Source organism: Chlorocebus sabaeus, chromosome 2 (genome assembly GCF_047675955.1).
Source record: "Chlorocebus sabaeus isolate Y175 chromosome 2, mChlSab1.0.hap1, whole genome shotgun sequence".
NCBI classification, from domain to species: domain Eukaryota; kingdom Metazoa; phylum Chordata; class Mammalia; order Primates; family Cercopithecidae; genus Chlorocebus; species Chlorocebus sabaeus.
The window spans coordinates 2,257,388-2,278,978 of record NC_132905.1 but is presented as its reverse complement, the minus strand read 5'-3'; the positions used below and the strand labels follow the sequence as shown (position 1 = coordinate 2,278,978).

Here is a 21,591-nt window from a genome sequence, read left to right as displayed (position 1 = left end):
TCCCTCCTCCCTCTAGTGAGCCCCCACCTTCCTTCCACAGCCAGCTCCCCTTGCACTTCCATGGAGAAGCCTCTCTCACCTCCCTCAGTCTCCTTATCTCATGGATGGATGAGAGATCCTCAGCTTCCTTATTGGGTGGTTGTAATCCACCTGACATAAGGAGAGGTGTCTCTAAAGGATAGATGGATGGATGGATGGATGGATGGATGGATGGATGGATGGATGGATGATGGGTGGGTGGATGGTGGATGATGGATGATGGATGGGTAGGGGGATGGTGGATGATGAATGAATGGATAATGGATGAATGGGTGATGGATGAATGGATGATGGATGGATGATGGATGGATGGATGGATGATGGATGAGTGAGTGGATGGTGGATGAGGGATGATGGATGGATGGATGGATGGATGGATGGATGGATGGTGGGTGATGGATGGATGATGGATGAATGGATGATGGATGGATGAATGATGGATGAGTGAGTGGATGATGGAGGGATGATGGATTAGTGAGTGGATGGTGGATGATGGATGATGGATGGGTAAATGGATCAATGATGGATAAGTGGATGGATGGATGATGGATGGATAGATGGTGGATGGATGGATGGGTGATGGATGGATGGATGGATCAATGATGAATGAGGGAGTGGATAGTTGGATGATGGATGGATAGATGATGGATGGATGGATAGATGGATGATGGATGGGTCAGTGGATGGTGGATGATGGATGGGTGAATGGATGAATGGATGATGGATGGACAGATAATGGATGGATGGATAGATGGATGATGGATGGGTGAGTGGATGGATAGATGATGGATGATGGATGCAAAAGTGGATGATGGATGATGGACAGGTGGGCAGATGGATTATGAATGGATGGACGGGTGGATGATACATGATGGATGTGCAGATGATGGATGGGTAAATGATGGATGGGTGGGTAAGGGGATGGATAGAAGGATGAGGGAAAGAGGAAAAATGGGAGCAGGTAAGGGTTAACCTACTGTGAGAAAACTATCAAAGTAGGATGTAGCACCCAAGTAAATATAAGCTATTTCTGTTATTTGTTTGTATCTCCTTGACTCCAAGTTCTATTCATCTTGGTAAATATCAGCTCTGTTAGGCATGACTCATTAACTTGGTTCCCTCAACAGACACCGATTACCAACCGTGTGCCAGGTCTGTACCTGGTACTTTGGACACAAAGCTGGACAAGACTCAGTCCTCAGGGCACTTTGGGTCTTCCAGGAGAGTCCAGTCTGCAGCAGATGTGGGCAGGGTTGTGGCTGTCCAGGTCATGCTGCATCTCCAGGGTTAATGAGGGAGGCAAAATCAATTCCAGAGGCACGAGGGAAGCTCATTCTGGAAGGAAGAGTGGGGTCTCACCAGCAGGAGGACAGAGAGGGACAACACAGCCACAAGCACAGAAGGGCAGGGATAGGAGGTGTGGGGGGCACCATGCACATAGGGCGTCATGTGGGGCAGATGTTGGGGTAATGAGGGAGGGGAGAAAGCCAACAATGGGAGAAACAATGAAAACCTGGTTTGGGCTGCACGTTCCTGTTCACTCTCAGCAACTAGTCACAGCTGTGCGGTCAGCAGAGCACACGGTCCTGCCCCATTTTACAGAGGGGGCCACCAAATACAGGAGGCCCAGGATGCTGATGGCTCTGCAGCCTGCAGGCGCCTCCCTGTCCTGCTGAGCCTCACAGCCTCCCCGGAACCCTCTCCTGCAGGGAGTCCGAGCAGCCCACTCTCCTCAGCCCTGCAGGAGCTCTGAGTTCTGCAGTCCTCCCCTCTCTCTCCAGGTGACTGATCCCCTGCAGGGGCCATGCAGGCATGGGCCGAGAAGCAGTTTCCTGCCCTTCCAAGAGGCCCCTGACACCTGCCTCCTTGAGGGAGATCTCTCAGAACAACAGTCAGGGCTGTGTGATGAGGCACATGTTGCCTCATCACTAGGGGTACCAGGAGCCAGCGCCCCACTGCACTGAGCCCTGGCCCTATGTAGGCTGGGCCTGGTCACCAGGCCACAGTCACCCTGGTTTGGGTGGAGGCCATGTGGAACACCCCTGAGCCTGATTCGCTGCTGTGTTCCCACCTCCTAGGTCCAACCACCCCTGCCAGCCCTGCCCTCAGTTCACCCTGTCACCTTCAGGCAGTGTGACTGCCTCTTCCTGGAAGCCTCCCCTGGCTCCCCAGCCCTCCCTCCCTGAGATGCCTGTGGCCTCACTCTCAGGCCTGTCCAGGTGGCAGTGGCTTACACTGCCTGATATTGGAGCCCAAGGTCAGCAAACGTCTTCTGTAAAGTACCAGGTGGTCCATATTTTAGGTTTTGTGGGGCATACAGTCTATGTGCAGATACTCGGCTCTGCCTGGCAAGTGTGAAAGCAGCCATAGATAATGTGTCAATAAACGAGCATAGCCATGTGCCAATAAAACTTTATTTATAATAACAGTGATGGGCAGATTCAGCCCACAGGCCATCGCTTGCTACATGTATAAGTTGGATCATGTGATGCCCCTTGGTGACTCACAGCTGTCCACAGACCGTTCAGACACCTCATGGAGCACCAGGCCCCTCTGTCATTCCTCAGATCTTCTGTTGTCACCACAGTTGTTGGCAACAGTAACTTGCTGTCATGGGGCACCTACTCTGTGTTGGGCCCACGTTTGGCCCTGGAGACACAGTGGGTGATGGATGAGACAGCCATGGCCCCCAGAGCTCAGGTTGGCAAGGGACACAGACAACGATCAAGGGAGGACACAGCACATGTAAAAGTGCAAGCCAGGAATGAGTCATGGATGAAGAGCAGGCTGAGCTGACAGCATGCTCGGCTGGAGGGCCAGGAAAGAATTCCGTGGGAAAGGACATCTGGGGGCTGAGGAGCTTGATTCAAGATGAGGCCACAGAGGGGTTAGCAGCCATGACACATGGAGTGCTGCGGCCATGTTAAGGGTTTGGATGTATGCTAGGGAGCTTTTGCCGCGTAACAAAAGATCCCAAAACTTAGCAGCCTAGAACAACCACTATTTATTTCTATTTATTTAGCTCACAATTCCACAAATTGGCAATTTGGGCTAGGCTCAGCTGGAAAACCCTTCCATCCTTGGCTGGGCTTATTCATCCATCTCTCATCAGCTGCCACTTTGGCTTGGGGCTGGCTGGTCTTGGAGGGAAGGAGGAAGGAATAGAAAGACAGAGGGATGGAAAGGTAGAAAGAGGGAGGGACGGAGGGTGGATGGGTGGATGGATAGACGGATGGGTGGGTGAATAGAGGGATGGTGGATGGAGGGATGGTGGATGGATAGATGGATGGGTGGGTGAATAGAGGGATGGTGGATGGATAGATGGATGGGTGGGTGAATAGAGGGATGGTGGATGGATAGACGGATGGGTGGGTGAATAGAGGGATGGTGGATGGAGGGATGGTGGATGGATAGATGGATGGGTGGGTGAATAGAGGGATGGTGGATGGATAGATGGATGGGTGGGTGAATAGAGGGATGGTGGATGGATAGATGGATGGGTGGGTGAATAGAGGGATGGTGGATGGATAGATGGATGGGTGGGTGAATAGAGGGATGGTGGATGGATAGACGGATGGGTGGGTGAATAGAGGGATGGTGGATGGAGGGATGGTGGATGGATAGATGGATGGGTGGGTGAATAGAGGGATGGTGGATGGATAGATGGATGGGTGGGTGAATAGAGGGATGGTGGATGGATAGACGGATGGGTGGGTGAATAGAGGGATGGTGGATGGAGGGATGGTGGATGGATAGATGGATGGGTGGGTGAATAGAGGGATGGTGGATGGATAGATGGATGGGTGGGTGAATAGAGGGATGGTGGATGGATAGATGGATGGGTGGGTGAATAGAGGGATGGTGGATGGATAGATGGATGGGTGGGTGAATAGAGGGATGGTGGATGGATAGATGGATGGGTGGGTGAATAGAGGGATGGTGGATGGATAGATGGATGGGTGGGTGAATAGAGGGATAGACGGATGGTTGAGTGAATAGAGGGATGGTGGATGGGTGAGTGGGTGGATGGATAGATGGATGTAGGGCAGATAGAGGGATAGTGGATGGTTGGGTGAGTGGATGGATAGATGGATGGTTGGGTGAGTGGATGGATAGATGGATGGATGGGTGAATGCAGGGATGGTGGATCAGGGGGTGCGTGGCTGGGTGGAGAGATGGATGGATGATGGTTGGAAAGAGAAAATATTGGTGACCATCTGCTGTTGGTAATTCCTTATGGAGCCAGTTTATGGAACTTGAGCGTGTTTCACTGAATCACTCTGCTAGGAACTGGTCTCCTCCCTTAACCTCTTAGAGAGAAGCAAGACTCAGGATTGTTTGTCACTTGGAGAGCATTTCGCAGGGTCCCTTTTTTGCTTTGGTCCCCAGAATCCCCTCCCCTAATGGTACTGATGAGAGGCGGACTGTGGTCCCAGCAGGGAGCTGCCCACAAGCTTGTCCTCAGCTGCCACCTCAGAAGTTCATGCCTCTGGGTCAGAACAGAGGTGTGGAAAAGCCACCTCTGCCAGCTCAGGGATTTTGGCACTGATGGACTCCCAGCAAGGGCTCTGCAGAGAAAGGCCATGAGACTCCTTCAATGCCTAATAAAATGCACTCATCCCGCCAAGCCTTATTTGCCATTTGAAGCTCACACCTGCGCCTGCGCGGTAAACTGCCCTGTCAGGACTGCGTTTTCCAGCAGAAAGCATGCTTGCATCTCCACACCTGCAAAGAGAAGGGAAAGGGTTTGTCTTTTCTTCCCATTTGAATGTCTGACCCACAGTTCAGCTGGACAAGGTAGACACTCAAGAAACGAGGTCCCTCCTGACCCGGGTCTGTGGGGCATCCCTCCCTTTGCAAACTGTCCCTGCTTGGTTTTCCAGACCGAATGCAACCCCAGTGCCCTCTGGGCTCCCCTGTTCTCCTTCCTTCTATCTTGGCACCAAACGTGATCTACCCCTATTAACGGCAGGACCACAGAGATGAAAACACAAGCAAACCTCTTCATGCCACACCTTAAGCCATGGCGAGGGGAGGAGAAACTTACTCCGATAGACAGTGTCATCCGGGAGGCTTGGAGAAGGCCCTGCGCCCAGCACACAGCCCCCGATGAAAGAGAACCGGCTCCAGGAACTCCGTTCCTGTGAACAGATTTCTTTCCATAAGTGCCCTGTCAATTAAAACCCAAACTGATTCTCTGTTCTTTCTCAACTGGTGTCTCCCTTCCAGAAAGTTCAGCAGTACACAGTCATCGTTCAGGCCACAGACATGGAAGGAAATCTCAACTATGGCCTCTCAAACACAGCCACAGCCATCATCACGGTGACAGACGTGAATGACAACCCGCCAGAATTTACCGCCAGCACGGTGAGTCCCTCGAAACCGCCCAGTGATGCATGGCCTGTGCGGGGCAGGAATGCACTGATGTGCGGCTCAGCTCCCTCTCTCTCTGCAGCGCTGTCTGATGGGTGCTTGGCAGGTAGCATGTAAGATGGGCCCTGGGCAGTGGGGGCTGCTGTGTGGAGTGGCTCCACTCCTGGTGTGTGCAGTAGGGGAAGAGGCCGGGGCTCAGCCAGGGAGGGGACCTGCGGCGGAGGTCGGTTGCTGCCTGGGAGGCATCTCTGTGATGTCTGGAGGAGTTGACTGGTACTGTCTGGGCTGATGTCACTGCCACTTTGAGAGGACTGCGTGTGGGACCAGGTTGGGGGATGCCCAGATGGAGCGTTGGCATGGCGGGTCCATCCTGTGTGTGGAACTTGGCTGACCCTCTATGGCCCGCTGTTGGCAGAAAGGGGGTCGTGACTGGGCCCCATACCGGCTGCTTGGGACCTGAGTGACCACTCACTGAATGTTGTTGAAATTCCCCTGCGAGGTCCCGAGCCCCCAGTTCACAGGGGGCCAGACTCTCTGGTGGGAACATGGTGGAGACGGGGCTGTAAGGCATGCGGCCCCCGCTTCCTCTGGATTCCAGCAGAGCAGCTGCCCCACCAGGAGGGGCCCTTCCCTTGAAATCTGCAGAGGCCACTGCACCGACAGACATTCGATGACCCCACTTCCCTGCTGCCCGGCTATCTGGGGAGGTCCCAGCTCGGCTGTTGCCCTTCTCACCAACCAGGACCCTCTGTGGTGACTCCCTGGGTCCGTGGGGTGCGACACTGTGTCCCCAAGCTGTCATTTTGGGCCCCTGTAGCAGTGCTGATATCACAGGCACGTGACCCAGCCCTGGGAACCCCTCTAGGAAGGTTTAAGGCACCAGGCTGCAACGTGCAGAGGGGAGGGTCAGCGAGGGCTCCCAGAGTGGCTGTGACCCCGAGATGCCAGGATCTCAGGGTTTTCTCCGCCCCTACAACTATATCACCCGCTTCTCCCCCAGGCCGAGGCCCCCACAGAGCTGTGTGTCAATCATGATAGCAATGACATGAGAGCAATGACAGCGGCAGCACCAGCTGCATCTGTGGAGCTGCCCCTTGGGCCCCAGGGTGCAGAGCCAGCCTCTGATCCCAGCCAACCCCAACTAACCCAATGACAGATGAGGGCTCTGGGCTGCGGAAGGCTAAGAGGGAGACGGGAAGGGATGGGGTCAGGAGTGAGGACGGGAAGGGATGGGGTCAGGAGGGAGACGCTCCTCCCTGTGGGTAGGCCGGCTTGCTGAGAAGGCAGCTCAAGGCCAGAGTCCCTCACCACGGCACCCGTCCTGTATCTGGGCCTCCTGTGTCCTGCCTCCCGGGCCCCGGATGCAGCTGCACCAGGTGGGGGTGGCCGTGAGCACACAGTGCCATCTGGTGGGAAGATGGCAGATCACAGCGAAGGAAGCCAGTTCAGCACCACTGCGGCAGGGCTGGGATGCTCCAGGCGCGCCCTCAGGCTCCTGGCAGCGAGTCCCAGGCAGCAAGCAGCCAGGGCAACCAGGAGCCTGAGGAGCATTTAACAGGGCGCAGCCCCAGGATGCAACAGCTCTCATACAATTGGCCAGGAAGGCTTTCAGATGCTTTGGAAAACACCCCCTTCTCTCTCTTGGCTTCAGTCTCTATTTGCTCTCTTCCGGCCAATGAGTAACGGGCAGGAAAAGCTCAGGGCCAGGCTCCCGGGGAGTCTGGACATAGGGGAAGCAGCTGCTAACCCCGGGGCCCTGGAGAATAATAACGTCCAGGCCCAAGAGCGCAGCCGGGCTGCACCCACACAGCTGACCAGGCAGCCCCAGCTGTCCTTCCTCCCTGACTCCAAGAAAGAGAAGGAAGTGATGGCAGGGAGGGAGGGGAGAAGGTGACGCAAATTGTGTGGAGCAGGTGTCTCTGCCTTTCTTGGAGCCGGCATCCCTGTGAAGGAAGACAGAGAACCGCAGGATGTCCCTGACCTGCACATGCCTCTGAAAAACGGCCAGACCGGGAGTCACACTGAGCCCCCAACAGAATTCTGCATTTGGCTCAAGGCAACTTGAAGCACATAGCAGGGGAGAATTCTTGCCTCTGTGTCCCCTTGAACGAAAGGTGGGGATGACCTGATTCTCTGAGATGTTGGGGGGCAGAAGATAAACAAGGGGAACTGTGGTCCTAAATCCCAAAATTCAGAGAATCCCATCATTCCATTGCAAGCCCTACCCCTCGTCTCTGGTCCCCCTCCCGAGACTCTGGGAAGCCAAGGCAGAGGCCCTTCTAGACCTAGTGGACCAACCATAAGCACTGACCAGCACTGACCAGCCACCAGCACTGACCAGCCTCTAGCATTTGCCAGCACTGACCAAAAATGACCAGCAACCAGTACTGACCAGCACTGACAAGCCACCAGCACTGACCAGCCACCCGCACTGACCAGCACTGAGCAGCCCTCGGCACTGAGCTACCCTCACGGCCACTGCTGACCGGCCACACCACCCTGGGACTGCTCCTCCTGGGACTGGGGCAGAGGGTCCCCATGGCATTTATTAGAGAGACACATCCCTGTGCTTTTCCAATGGCTAAGCACAGGCTACTGCAGCCTCATGCACCTCCCAGAGTTGGGCCATTGTCCATTCTTGGTTCCAGAGGGCCTCAGGCAGGTCCCAGGCCCCAGATCACGGGGCAGGGAAATGGCATCTCTTGAGGAGTACACAGATATGTCTAGGTGCTTCTCAGCCAGTGTCCACAGCACCTCCCGGTCTAATACAGGCCGGGAGAGGATCCGCAGTCTGCTGCATTGGTCAGGCGGTGGGGTGACGTGCTAGTGAGTGGACAATGGGTGGATGACCCTGGCAGGGAGGGTCTCCTCCACCCTGGGGTGGCTTTTCCAGGTGACTGGGTCACATGGTCATGGGGAAGGGGTGTCTGTAAGTACTCGGGGTTAGGATGGCCCTTGGTGTGTCCTTCTGAAGATGAGTGACAGGCAGGAGCCCCAGGACACCGTCCATGCCTCACTGTGGGATGGAGCAGGCAAAGGGGCCAGCAGGATGGCGAGGGCCAGCCACGCTGCTGCGCGTGCCGCCCGGCTATTTTTACCAAGCCTAATCAAGAACAATCAGCAGAAGCTACAGAGAGGCAGGAGATTTGCATGATCCAGTTCTGAGTCCTAAATGTTAATTAAAAGTTATTTTCCCTTCACCGGCTCTGAGCACGGCTGCACTGCCCACGTGAGGCTGAGCGGGGACCCTCGGCCCTCAGCACTGCCTCCAGCAGGTGAGCGTGGGGTCTGCTGTGCTAGAAGCTGGTGGCCACAGAGGACGCAAGCTTCAGACCCTGCCCCAAGGCCTCCTATGCAGGACCACTGCATGGATCCTACAGTGAAGTTCTCAGGGACAGGTCCAGCCAGCACAGGGCGACCCTGGAGATCTGGCACCACAGGCCTTCCTCCAGCCCACCCCCCGACCCACACACATGCCCACAGGGAGGGCCCCCTGGCATCAGGAAGCCCAGTACTAGCCCCCCTCTTGGTCCCTGCCAGCTGCGTAGCCAAGGTCGGATCGCTGGACCTCTCTGAGCAGCAGGATTTCTTTTTTTGTTTTGTTTTGTATTGTTTTGTTTTTGAGATGGAGTCTCACTCTGTCGCCCAGGCTGGAGTGCAGTGGCCGGATCTCAGCTCACTGCAAGCTCTGCCTCCCGGGTTCCCGCCATTCTCCTGCCTCAGCCTCCCAAGTAGCTGGGACTACAGGCGCCGCCACCTTGCCTGGCTAGTTTTTTTGTATTTTTTTAGTAGAGACGGGGTTTCACCGTGTTAGCGAGGATGGTCTCGATCTCCTAACCTCGTGATCCACCCATCTCGCCCTCCTAAAGTGCTGGGATTACAGGCGTGAGCCACCGCGCCCGGCCGAGCAGCAGGATTTCATCCCCGCTTTCTACCTAGAATTAATCCCATCTCAAGGTGTCATCAGGAGCACTGCTGATCTATGTGGAAGTTGAAGACTTCAGCAACATAAATCTGCTCTAAAAATGCCACGGGTGGTGCCCCAGGCCCCCGTCCCAGGGGCATGGAGATGGGCGGTGAGCAGACACGGTTCCAGCTTTAACAGACCTGGCATCCTGTTCGTTTTGGCCTTTCAAAGGTGAGGGGCTTGTAGCAATGTCACCAAAACCTTCTCAGCGCAGTTTCCCCAAATGGTAAAGAGGGAGGTCCAGGTGCGGTGGCTCACGCCTGTAATCCCAGCACTTTGGGAGGTCAAGGCAGGTGGATCACAAGGTCAGGAGTTCAAGACTAGCCTGGCCAAGATGTGAAACCCATCTCTACTAAAAATACAAAAAAAAAGAAAATTACCCAGGCGTGGTGGCATGTACTTGTAATCCCAGCTACTCAGGAGGCTGAGGCAGAGGTTAGAGTGAGCTGAGATCACACCACTGCACTCCAGCCTGGGAGAGAGAGTGACTCTGTCTCAAAAAAAAAAAGAAGAAGAAGAGAGTGGTAGAAATTATTAAGGTATATTATTGTTGTCATTTAAAATGCATACATGATAAGACATATTTTGTACTTTATGTCTTTGTGAATGATCTGTTCCCCGTCCCAAGGCAAGTGTGAATAAAATCAGGTTAAATATTTTTTAAGTAAGAGGGAAGGGAGTCGTGCTGGTTTCCCCACAGGCTCTCCGAGGGCAGGATGAGTGGGTCCCCAGCATTTAGGGCGTGCCTGGCTCAGCCAGTACCTGGTTATCACAGTTAATGTGGAAATACAGATTTTTCTCTCAAAGGGATTAAAAATGGTTTTGCCAGAGGCAGGGGTGTCAGCTGAACTTAGGAGCCCTGGGGTCTGTGGGTCTGTGGCCCTCATGTTTTTGAGGTCCTTCTGGAAGTTCCGCCCCAAGCCGCCTGAGGATGCGGCCTGCGGTCCCTCCTCGGAAGTGACACTCCTGACCGGGAGGAAGGGCAGCCCCAGCTCTGCAGGGTAGAGGGACTACTGGCCAGCCTCGGCAGGGGGACTGGCTGGGCTGGCCTGGGGCAGCTCTCGCCCACAGATCCCCGGCCCCTCACGCCCGGCTGCATGCCCACCCTGGCCAAGCCCTGTGAGTCCCTGACTTCTACAGAAGAAGGGGAGAAATTACAATTCAGCATGAGTCCTGAGCACAAGAATCGGGTATCTGAAAATCAGAATGGACTCAGTGCCCTTAATTATGCTTGGGTGTTCTGTGCAAGCCTCGGCCATAAATAATTAATAGGAGTCAGCTTTTCCGAGCACAGAGGTGGCGGCTGCAGGGACCAGGAGCTCCCGCCCGCCTGACATCACCTCCCGCCTCCTTGCTCCTCCCACCAGGAACGGCTTCCTAGAGATGGCTGCAGAGGGGGCACTTCTGAGAGCCCAAGTCTGGTCCCATCCTGGGGCAGGGACCAACAGGACATCGGTCCAGAGACTTGGGGGAGCCACGGACTGGGAAGGACAACCCTAAGGCCGGGACACACAGAAACCTGGGGTCCCTCGGCCTGGGGGTCAAGACTTCAGTCCTCCCAGCCACAGTGCTCCCGCCAGTCTCTCAGGCCTCCCTGGACCCGCCTGTCCAAGCTGCGTGGGAGAGGTGGGACCCAGGGGCTGGGGGTGGGCGCTGGGCCAGACTCCCCAGCTTCAAGCCTGGCTCCACCACTGACCAGTTGTTGGCCTTGGGCAAGTTGCAGAGTCTTCTGTGCCTCCGTCTCCTCATCTGTTCCTGCCTGATGGGTGTGTGAAGACCGAGTGTGCCCAGATATCAGTCCCTGGGCAGCAATACGTGACTCAAAGAAAGACCCAATGAGTAGAACAGCAATAATATGGCCACTGTGGCTGTTGTATGATTAATAATGATGATTGACAGCAATCGTGTCCCTCACCCTGGCACAGACAAGCTGCTGCCTGCAGTTGTGCTCCAATCCGGGGTAAGAAGATGGGTCAACCTCTGTGTCCTTTCTGGGAAGGGACAAAGCCAACCTGGCCTATGGACCCAAAAGCCCAAAAGGGGGGTTCAGGTTAATTTTGAGCTAAATGGCTGGTTCTTCCCTCAAGCGTGCGTTGCAGGGAGCACTTTTTTGTCCCTCATAGCAGCGCTGCAAGGTGGGAGCAGAGGCTCAGGAACGCAGGCTCCGCCACCCCCCCACACCCCCCTGCTGCCCCCAAAGCTCCTGTCTGTAAAGGGAAGAGGAGGAGGAGGACGAGGAGGAAGAAGAAAAACCGCCTGCAACTTCCTTCTAATCACAAGAGCCACGGATCCAACAATTCTGATTTGTGAACTCAGAACTCAGCAGAAATCATCATTGTTTTACTGAATAGAAAACTAAATTCCAAAAAGCAATGACATTGTAACATCCAAAGGAGCTGTGGTTTGTAGGTTCACACTATTGATTTTCCAATGCAAGCAATCACAGAACGGAGGAACTGCGGCCGGCTGTGTCCCCAGGTGGCTCCCAGCCCCGTGGCGGGCACCGCAGACCACACCCCAGCCGGACAGGAGCCGTCAGGGCCGGCACTCAGCTGTGCTCGTCACAGTGATGGATCCGTTGAGCTCCGGCTGGGCACGAGCACCAGGCTCGGGCACTTCCCTCCAGTTAGATGTCCTTGTCCACAACAGGCTCGGGCACATCCCTCCAGTTAGATGTCCTTGTCCACACCAGGCTCGGGCACGTCCCTCCAGTTAGATGTCCTTGTCCACACCAGGCTCGGGCACGTCCCTCCAGTTAGATGTCCTTGTCCACACCAGGCTCGGGCACTTCCCTCCAGTTAGATGCCGTTGTCCATACCAGGCTCCAGCCGGAAGAAGCAGCACCCAACGCCAGGTGGCTGGGAACGCCAAGGCCTCATTAGGACCAGCCAGACACTTCTGAGCAAGCAGCACCTCAGTGAAAATGTCGATCCTATGCTGGCCCACGGTGCTGGGGTGACGAGGGCAGTGGCAGGGTCCCGTTTCTGCTCATTCAGACCTGCTCCGTGGGAAGAGGCAAAAGGAGGTCCTCAGCCTTTCAGGACACAAAGCTGGGCCTCAGTGGCACTACTGTCTGTCAGACGAGGAAGCAAAGTTCGCAGTCGGCCGTGGCTTGTCTTTATGAGATACTGAGTCACTGCCACTAGTCTTTTGCCAGAAAACTGGATGTGGGAGGGACAGACAGAAATTAAGCACAGCAGCAAATCACCAAGATGCCGTCCTGCGTGTCACACCTGAGGAGCGGCCTGGAGCCGGGGGCACCTTCTGGCTTCCAGCAACTGATGGAAATTCAAACCATGATGTGTTCAGTCCTCGGAGTTCCAAAGTCACGAAAGGCGGGTCCCCGGCGGGCATGGATGCGTTGCGGACGGCCGTTTTCAGAGCAGGTCAGGCAGCACAAATGGTTGAGCACTGCAGAGGCAGAAAAGGTCAAGCCTGGGCCTCTGAAACCAGGACCCCGGGGGCCTCCATTAGAGGAGGAGCAGCCTCGCTCTGCCCTTCACCAGCCACAGAGACCCGGGGGCTATGGGCAGAGCCCTAAATGCGAGCCATTCCCTGGGGCATGTGGCCGCCACCCAGCAGAACCGCTCCTGTGCTCGTTCCAGGGGTGCAAGGGCAGATCCACAGAGGAGCGTGCGGGGCCCCATGTTCCCAGGGATTTGCAGGCAAATGAGCTGCCGTTGACACAGGGGCAGACACGTCTTTTCTCGAATGGTCTGGAGAGTAACTGTTTGCCTCTGGCTGCCAGCAGGTCTCCATGGCAGAGAATCCCCTCTGCCTCCTGCTCCCGAAATGCTGTCATTCTGTTTCCCTGGGGTTGTTACCAGCATGAGCCCAAGGAGCCCCCTGTCTGGGACAGGCCTGTCTCTTTGTGAGGGCCCGCAAGCTTCTCCTCTCTGCTCCTGCCCACTGCCAGCTGTTTTGCATTTCTGCTCTTGCAAATGTGGATTCTCTTGGTGCTTTGGAGGCGTCTGACTGGCCGCCCCTGGGACTTCTCCCAAGCCAGTGTCCTGTGGGCTGGCCCCAGCGGGGGACAGCAGCCAGTCCCGAGAGTGTGGGCTGCAGGGCCCATAGCCCCACCCACACCAAGCTGGCGGGAGCTGTCATCGGGGCCTCCACCAGGGATTGGATGTTTGGGGCATGAGGATTAGCATGATGGTGACTCACTGGAAGGGGCGCAAGGGTGCCAGGGGCTGCGGCTCTCTCATGGGGCTCCCAGTCCTCGGGGTACCTGGAGATCATGGTCATGGAGCGTGGGAATCACCAGGCAGCTGCTGAGAACTGGTACGACATGGGACAGGGTGTGCCCTGTGCTCTCCCTGGGGCTTCTCTGGCAGCTTCTCCCTCTTCCTTCTCTCCTCTGGCCCCCTTCTTTCTTGACAAAATGCCTGCCTGGGCTGGAGTCCTCACACCCACCAGCCAGAAGTCAGCTTCGTCTGAACCATGTCCCCTCCGGTCTCTCAGCTGCAGGCACAGAAATCCGCCCTTAGCCTTGGTCATCACAGCAGCAGGTGGGCACCGACCCTGTGCCAGGTGCTGCACTGAGTGCCCTGCCTGTGCCAGCGCACCTGACCCCACAGCCTCCTGAAGAACGGGGTCCCTCCTCCTCGTGTCACAGAGGGAACCACCTTCCTGTGGGGAACAAAACTTCCCTCCCACTTCCTCCCACGTGGCCGCTTGCCGTGTGGCAGATGTGGGACTTCCCCCTGAGGATAGGACCACCGTGGCCCCAGCATTGGTGCCTTGGAGGCCCAGGGTCTTGCTGGACATTGTGTGGATGGCGCCTGGCCCTCTCGGCCCTGACCGCCTGCTGATATCATAAGGAAACAGTTGGGTGGGTTTTCCTGAAACACTGGCTGTGCTGCAGGGGTCCTGCCCAAAGCCTCCTCTTGTGAATGGTGACCTTCCCCTGAGAACCTCACGGTTTCTGCCTCGGAGCTGGGATTGTGCTGGAAGGCCCTCGTAGGAAGACAAAATCCTCCCACCTCTCGGGATGGGTGCACAGCTGAATTCTAGATTACGGTCGTGGCAAGAAATTCCATTCTGATGCTCTTAAAATTCCTCCTTTCCCAAATACGTGCCATGTCATCCCAAGGGGCCTGAGAGGCTTTCTTTGTGTAGGAAAATCTGAAAAAATTAAATTTAGAAGTCATTATGGCTAGGGTAAGGTTAATAAGAAAATCCTAAACCAGATTTATCGGCGAAGGCCTTCTTTGTGAACCTTTATTAAACTTGCATGATTTAGAATAGATCCTTCGTTTAAACTTCACTCGGAGGTCTGCAAGGGAATGGACGCAGAGCGCGCCGCGCTGCTCCTCAGAAGGACAGGAGCGAGTGGGGAAGCGTCAGACAGGTCCTCGCTAAAACGGCACACGACACCAGGACCCACCTGGCCACGTAAGCAAAGACAGACACTACAGAGGGTGTGAGGGGCCACGGAATCCAAGGGGCCGGGAGCATCAGGCACGGCTGCTCCACCAGGAGGGCGCCCTCCTGCCCCCACCACTGACAGAGCCTTGTCCCTGCCACCTGCAAGGGTGCTGGCCCTACCTTCTGCCTCTGCTGGCTCCAAAGCTCAAGGCATCTCTGCAGCTTGCCAGGACCAGGCCCTCACCACCTCTCCTCTGAACCACAGACATCCAGCTGCACCTGCCTGGCAAGTCCTAGGTCACCCACCTGGTTGTGGCTGTAGAGGAGGCCGGGAAAGTGGATTTCTGGAAAACAAGGAAGGGAATTGAGAAGGTGCAGGGGAGCCAGGAAGCCTCACCAGTGGCCACTATGCTGACCCTGGCAACTTGAATAAAAAGAGAGTGGCTCATTTCACAAGAGCTCAGAAGTCTTGGAAAATCTCCCTTCAGGCGTGGCTGCATCTAGGCTCCACTAGCTCACCATGACACTCCCCTGGGCCATGCTTCCTCCAGCCGGCTTTGTTCTCAGGCTGCAAATGGCAGCTCCCACCAACCCGATGCCTTCAGATTCGTGTGGTTACCGTGTCCAGGACAGACGCAGGGGCCACCAGAACTGACCCCTAATTGGCTGACTTAAGTCATTAGCCTATTTCAAACCAGTTATTGAGGCGGGGGCCTCGGGGGTGGAAAACAAGGATCTGAACCATTTTCAGCAAAGGACCAGATAGTATTTTTATCTCTGGTCAGGCTGTCTGTCGTGACTCAAAGCCACTGTTGGGGCAGGAAAGCAGCCATGGGCTACGTGTAAATGAATGAGGCGTGGCTGGGTATCAATAAAACTTTATTTATAAAAATAGGCTTCCAGCCAGCGCCTCACTAGACCAAGCTGACCAGAGCCCTTCATCCCACCAAACCCTTAAGGAAACTTGGGGTGACATGGCCACAGGACCAGAGCAGCGTGATCCTGGTCAACCCTCCCTCAGAATCCTAAAGGCCAGAAGCTACCGAGGGCTGCCACATGGCTCCTGGGGGAGGCCAGCAGGTTTTCACTCAAGAAAGGAGAAGTGACCCCAAGATTCAGGCAGGCTGCTTTTGGGGCAAGGTAGCGTCCCCAGCAGAGGGAATGGCCCGGGGCCAGGTGTCAGACACCAGCAGTGTGTGCTGCAGGGCCTGGCCAGAGCAGTGTCTGTGCATTCACGGCATCTCTGGAGAGGGCTTGGGGTCCTGGCGTCCAGCACAGTTTGCAAACTCAGATCCCCAGGGTCAGGGGGATCTCACAGGGGAGCTCACTGGCCTTGAGTCCTCCACCAGCCACTGCAGGGGTCACCTGCCTGCCTCACTGACAACGGGGTGGGACACCCTCCTCCCTGCTCCAGGCCTGCAAAGCTCCCCCTGCCCTGAGGCCCTCCCACCACCACCTCTGCCTGGAGATGGTCCCAGCAGCGAGTGTGTAATGTGGCCCAGCTGCCATCTCCCCTGAGGACACCAGGGGGACTGTCAGCTCCACCTCACAGCTCTGCCCACCCCCAGGCCCCCCGGGCACCAGGTCAGCCCCTAGACTCACAGTAGCACAGCTCTGGCTGAGGAGGGCTGCCCCCTCCCGCCCAGTCCCCGGCCCTCCTGGAACTTGTTCACAGGCCTCAGCGAAGCTCCCTTGAATGTCCCCCCACAGCGGTCCTCTGCCTGGGGCCTGGCCGCCCAGGACCCCATGTGGCCACAGCCCCAGCAAGAGCTGTCCTCTCGCACCCAAGGACCGCAGGGCTGAGATCAGGCACGCAGCTCCCTCCCAGGTGTGTTCTCACCCCTAGAACACATGGATCTCCAACCATGGCCTGAGTCACCCCTGCCATCCCCCAGCAGGCACCGTCTCCCTTGCCATGATGCTGTGCAATTCAGAGCCCAGTGCGTCCCATGGCGATGCCAGCTCCCTGTCCTGCTGGGGGATGATCTGACACCTGGGCGACTCAAAACATGTATGATGAAGGGAAGACAGTGAGCCCCAAAGCTCCCTCCTCTAGAGCCAGGTCAGCCTCTCCAGGCCTCCCCGGGTACCCAGCTGCAGGCTCCGGGCTCCGGCCACCTGGCTCAGGAGCAGAGACAGCTAGGAGATTCCAACCGACACTGGACATTGGGAGCGATGGGGGCGGCAGCTGTCCGCTCTGGAGTTTAACAAAGACGGTTCCTCCCAATCCTGAGATGAGATATTCTATGGCTGAGCGTGGCCGTCATGTGAGGAAAGGATCCTGCTCCCCAGACGTGGCTGAGATCCCACTTTGGGTAAATCCACAATTTTTCTTCCTAACAAGGTGATTGTATCGGGATGTGAGTGCTTGCAGCTGCAGGTGACAGGCAGGGCCCTTCCTACCAGACCCAGAGCTGGGCCGGGCCGTGGGGTTTTCAGCCCCGCTTAGAGCCCCAGGTCAAGAAGCCTGATTAAAGGACTTTCTCTGAGCTTTTGAAATAGAAACGACACAGTGCTTGTCTGGGATTAAATGGGAATATTTTTCCATCCGTGACAAGGCAGCCCATTGGTGTGGGCTCTGAATTCTTCTGTTGCGTCTCCATCCTTTTTCGGAACGTTGACTTGGCTCCTGCCTGGAAAGGGGACCAGCATATTTCATTTTTGTGCATTTATATGAAGGCTATCACTCATTCCTTCATTCATTGATGAGAGGCCAGGCCTTGGGCCAGCAGGGACAGTCGCCATCTGTATGTCCTTGGACCTTGTTCGCCTGACGTCTTTGTCCACTGGTCTGACGGGGCCTCCACACTCATGACAGAGGCATGCTGAAAGGGCGCTTGTGGGTTGGATGAATCTGCGTCATCTCACAGCCTCCTCTCACACCGGCACTGAGACTGGGCCCAGAACCGATGCCTCAGGGCCTCTGTGTGCTTCTCTATCCTTGCAGGACTCGCCTGTGGCAGACACGGTCGGCTGGCTCCCCAGTGCCCGTTTCCCACCCCTTCTCCCTTTCCCACCTGACAAGGCTCCCTTCTTTGGGCTGGTGGTAGCCGTGGGACATTGTCCTGGCCAACGGAGCATCGGCACAAGTCAGCTGGGGAGGGGCACTCCGGGAAGACTCTTACCGAACGGACAGCTGTGCCTCTCAGGCAGCCAGAGGGCCAGGCCAAGCTGCAGGGTCCTGACCACTGGAGGCAGGGGAAGGACAGAGCCCTGCCCTGATGGGCCTAGTCACCTGCAGCCCTGGAAGGTCAGGCTCCTGTGTTCAGGTTACCCCAGAGCAAGTTTCTGTTCGCTGCACCCGAGGGCTCCTCCCTGCCTCCTGGCTAAGGGCAGGTGCGAAGGTGGCCTGGGTAATGCCCCAGACACCCTGACGGCCTTGTTTTAACTTAGTCACCTCCTTAAAGGCCCTATCTCCAAATACAGTCACACTCGGAGGCCTTGGGGGTTTAGGGCTTCAACACAGAAATTCCAGGACACACCATTCAGCCCCTAACAGTGCCCCACGCCAGGACACAGGGCTTCCCACCCAGGGACACTCCCCACACCAGGACACAGGGCTTCCCACCCAGGGACACTCCCCACACCAGGACACAGGGCTTCCCACCCAGGGACACTCCCCACACCAGGACACAGGGGCTTCCCACCCAGGGACACTCCCCACGCCAGGACACAGGGCTTCCCACCCAGGGACACTCCCCACGCCAGGACACAGGGGCTTCCCACCCAGGGACACTCCCCTCCCAGTGGAAGGGGAGCAGAGCTGCCTGCAGACGTGCACAGCCCTGTCCTGACGCTCCAGCACCCGCCCTGGGAGGAAGGGTACCTGATCACAGCACTGTCACATCACAGAGCACTGCTCAGCCATCTCAGCTGCATGTGGCAACACAAAGGAGTCCCACAGCCACAGTGCTGAGCAGAAGCCAGACACAAGTGCTGGAAGGTTCCACTCACGGAAAGAACAAACCCAGATGAACTCATCTTTGACGTCAAAGTCAGCATGAGCTTATAAGTTTCCCACAACAAATCAGAAGTCAGCATGAGCTTATGAGGTTCCAGCAACAAATGGCCACAAACGGGGGCTTGAAACAACAGGAATTTATTCTGTCAGTCTGAACTCACCAGGGTCTTGCTCCCTCTAAAGACTCCAGGGAGAGCCCTTCCTGCCTCTTCCAGGTTCTGCTGGCCACCCTGGTATTCCTGGGCTTGTGGTGGCATCACTCCAGTCTCTGCCGCCATCTCCCATGGCCGCCCCATCCGAATGTGTCTGTGTCTTTTCTTTGTGAAATCCCCTCTGCCTCCCTCTTCTGAAGATGCATGTGGTAGCATTTAGCTCCCACCTGGATAATCCAGAAAAATCTCCCTGGCTCATAATCCTTCCCTCCAGCACCTCTTCTTCCTACAAGGGGGCATCTCCAGTTCCAAGGATTGAGATGTGGCCATATCGTCGGGGCCACCATCCAGCCAGTACAGGTGGAAACTTTGGGACCTGGAAGGGGTCTGGGTCTGGGGTGGGGACTGGGAATTAAAAGAAGCACCCATTGTTGAAGCTGCTCCATCAGTGGTCCTCTGCTGCTGCCGCGAGGCTGACGCACCTGCCGGGCAGGTCTGCACGCCTGCTTCAGTGGGGCCCCGGCAGCGGTGCTACGAGGCGCGCACTCTTGTGCACCCCCGAGCAGCCTGTCTTCTCTGATTCCTGATCTGGGCGCGACTGACACAGTGTGTTCTGTCTGTGAACATTCGTTGAGCTGGGCTGACACGGTGTGTCCTGTTTGTGAACATTCATTGAGCTGCACACATACGCTACGTGCACTTCTCTGTACATATTTACACTTAACGCGGGTTTGTAACATTCTTTCCTTCCATTTTGCAGTTTGCAGGGGAGGTCCCAGAAAACCGTGTGGAGACCGTGGTCGCAAACCTCACGGTGATGGACCGAGATCAGCCCCACTCTCCAAACTGGAACGCCGTTTACCGCATCATCAGTGGGGATCCCTCCGGGCACTTCAGCGTCCGCACAGACCCCGTCACCAATGAAGGCATGGTCACCGTGGTGAAGGTGCGTACTCTTCTCGCACCCTGCCAGGCACCCCAGGTTCTGCCACCTGCACACTCCCTGGGACAGTGAAACAGGAGTGATACTTGGTGTAAAGTTAGTGCCCCCCTAATATCCAAGGGCAGAGACAGGTAACCCAACCTGCTAGAGGCAGACACAACCTTCACAAGGACCTGTCATGTGACCTGCATGGGCTTGGCAGACCCCCCAGAATACCCTCCCATTCCCTTTTCAATGTCTGTATATTTGCTGCCACCCACTTGGGCCAGCATTACTACTCTAGTAATGGGTGAATTTCATTATTAGAATTCCCAATGTTAAACCATCTTTGCATTCCTGAGGTAGATCCCACTGAGTAGTGAGGTAGTATTTTGTAACATGTTGAAGAATTTGTTTTGCTGATATTGGAAGCTTTTCGTGTCCTTTTCTGGGTGATTTAGGCTTACAGCATCCTCACCTGGGTTTTGCTATCAAGGTTACAGACTAATCTCAAGAGTATTTTTCTGTCCCAGAGACGGGTCATGTGATGCTGTAATAATCCGTGCCCTGAATATTCAGTCACACTGTGCTGTGAAGACATTCAGTAGCTGCAGATTTTGTCTTTTTGGTTGTGCTTCTTTTTGTTTTGGAGAGAGATGGGTTTGTAACTGCTGGTTCAATTTCTTTGATGGTTTTAGTTAGAGGTGTTTTTCTAGAAAAGTGTCCATTTAATCTAAATTTTCAAATTTACTTATACAGCCCTATCATTATAGTAGTGGTGATTCAGTCTTCTAACCTAACTCTTTTTCTACACTTACAATTCATATTCCCCTGGAAGGGCAGATTGGGAATTATATCGTAACACTTAGTGATCATTTACAACTTCGTGTGAAGAAGTTTAGCAGCTACTGTCCCAAAATAATTTTGAATAGGACTAAGAAGAAAAGAGCAAGAGTACACTGGGCATTTTTAGAGAAAAGGGCAGGGACTAACAGAAGGGTGAGCTTAAAGCTGGATAGGATCTGCCAAAGCGTAAGGGAAAGCAAGTTTCGTTTTGGGTTGGATCATTTAGAAACTTCCTTCAGCAGCCCGGAGCAGAGCTTAACCACAGAAGCTTAAATACTGGAGAGCTTTATTCTCTCACGTGAGAAGAGTCCTGAGGTGGGCAGTTGAGGCCGATGTCACAGCTGCACAATCAACAGAAACCCTGGCTCCTTCTGTCCTCTGCTCTGCTGTGCACACCTTTCAGGGCCCCTCATGGTCCAAAATGGCTGCTAGAGCACCAGCCATTACAAGACTTTTACAGGTAGTAGGAAATCAAAAAGGCGGAAGAATGGCTTGCCCCTCCTTTATTGAAGGACCTTCTCAGAACACCTGTTCACATCTTATTGGGCAAAGTTTAGTCACATGACCATTCTTAGCCAGAGAAGACACTGCATAGCATAATTATGGGCACATCTCCCAAACTTCTCCAAGGAAGAGGGGAGCTAGATGTTAGGAGATCACAGGAGAAGAAAATAGGCTTCTCCAGGATCTGTGTCTTTTCTCAACACCCCAAAATCATCTTTTTCCTTTTCTTAATAACCCCTTTTCTAAGTAAGCTAGTGAAGACCAGTTCTCCTGAAAAATCTTATAAAATGTCTTCATCATTTTTATTTTATGAAATATTCAAATATACACACAAGCGGAAATAATAGTAAAATGAACTTCCGTATACCCGTCACCTAGATTTAATTAACATTTTGCTACATTTACTAAATCTTTTTATTTTGACTGATATGTTTGAAAGTAAATTAACATGTCACAG

The 21,591-nt window shown here is 55.0% G+C and overlaps 1 protein-coding gene across 1 annotated transcript in view; it reads left to right on the top strand.

Moving 5' to 3' along the window:
- The window catches only part of CDH4 (cadherin 4), a 681,695-nt gene that overhangs the window by 633,736 nt on the left and 26,368 nt on the right, over positions 1–21,591 (top strand). The window contains exons 8-9 of the mRNA XM_073005461.1: positions 5,269–5,406; positions 19,623–19,808. Coding sequence (XP_072861562.1) covers positions 5,269–5,406; positions 19,623–19,808 — 324 coding nt within the window. The remainder of the gene's footprint in view (positions 1–5,268; positions 5,407–19,622; positions 19,809–21,591) is intronic.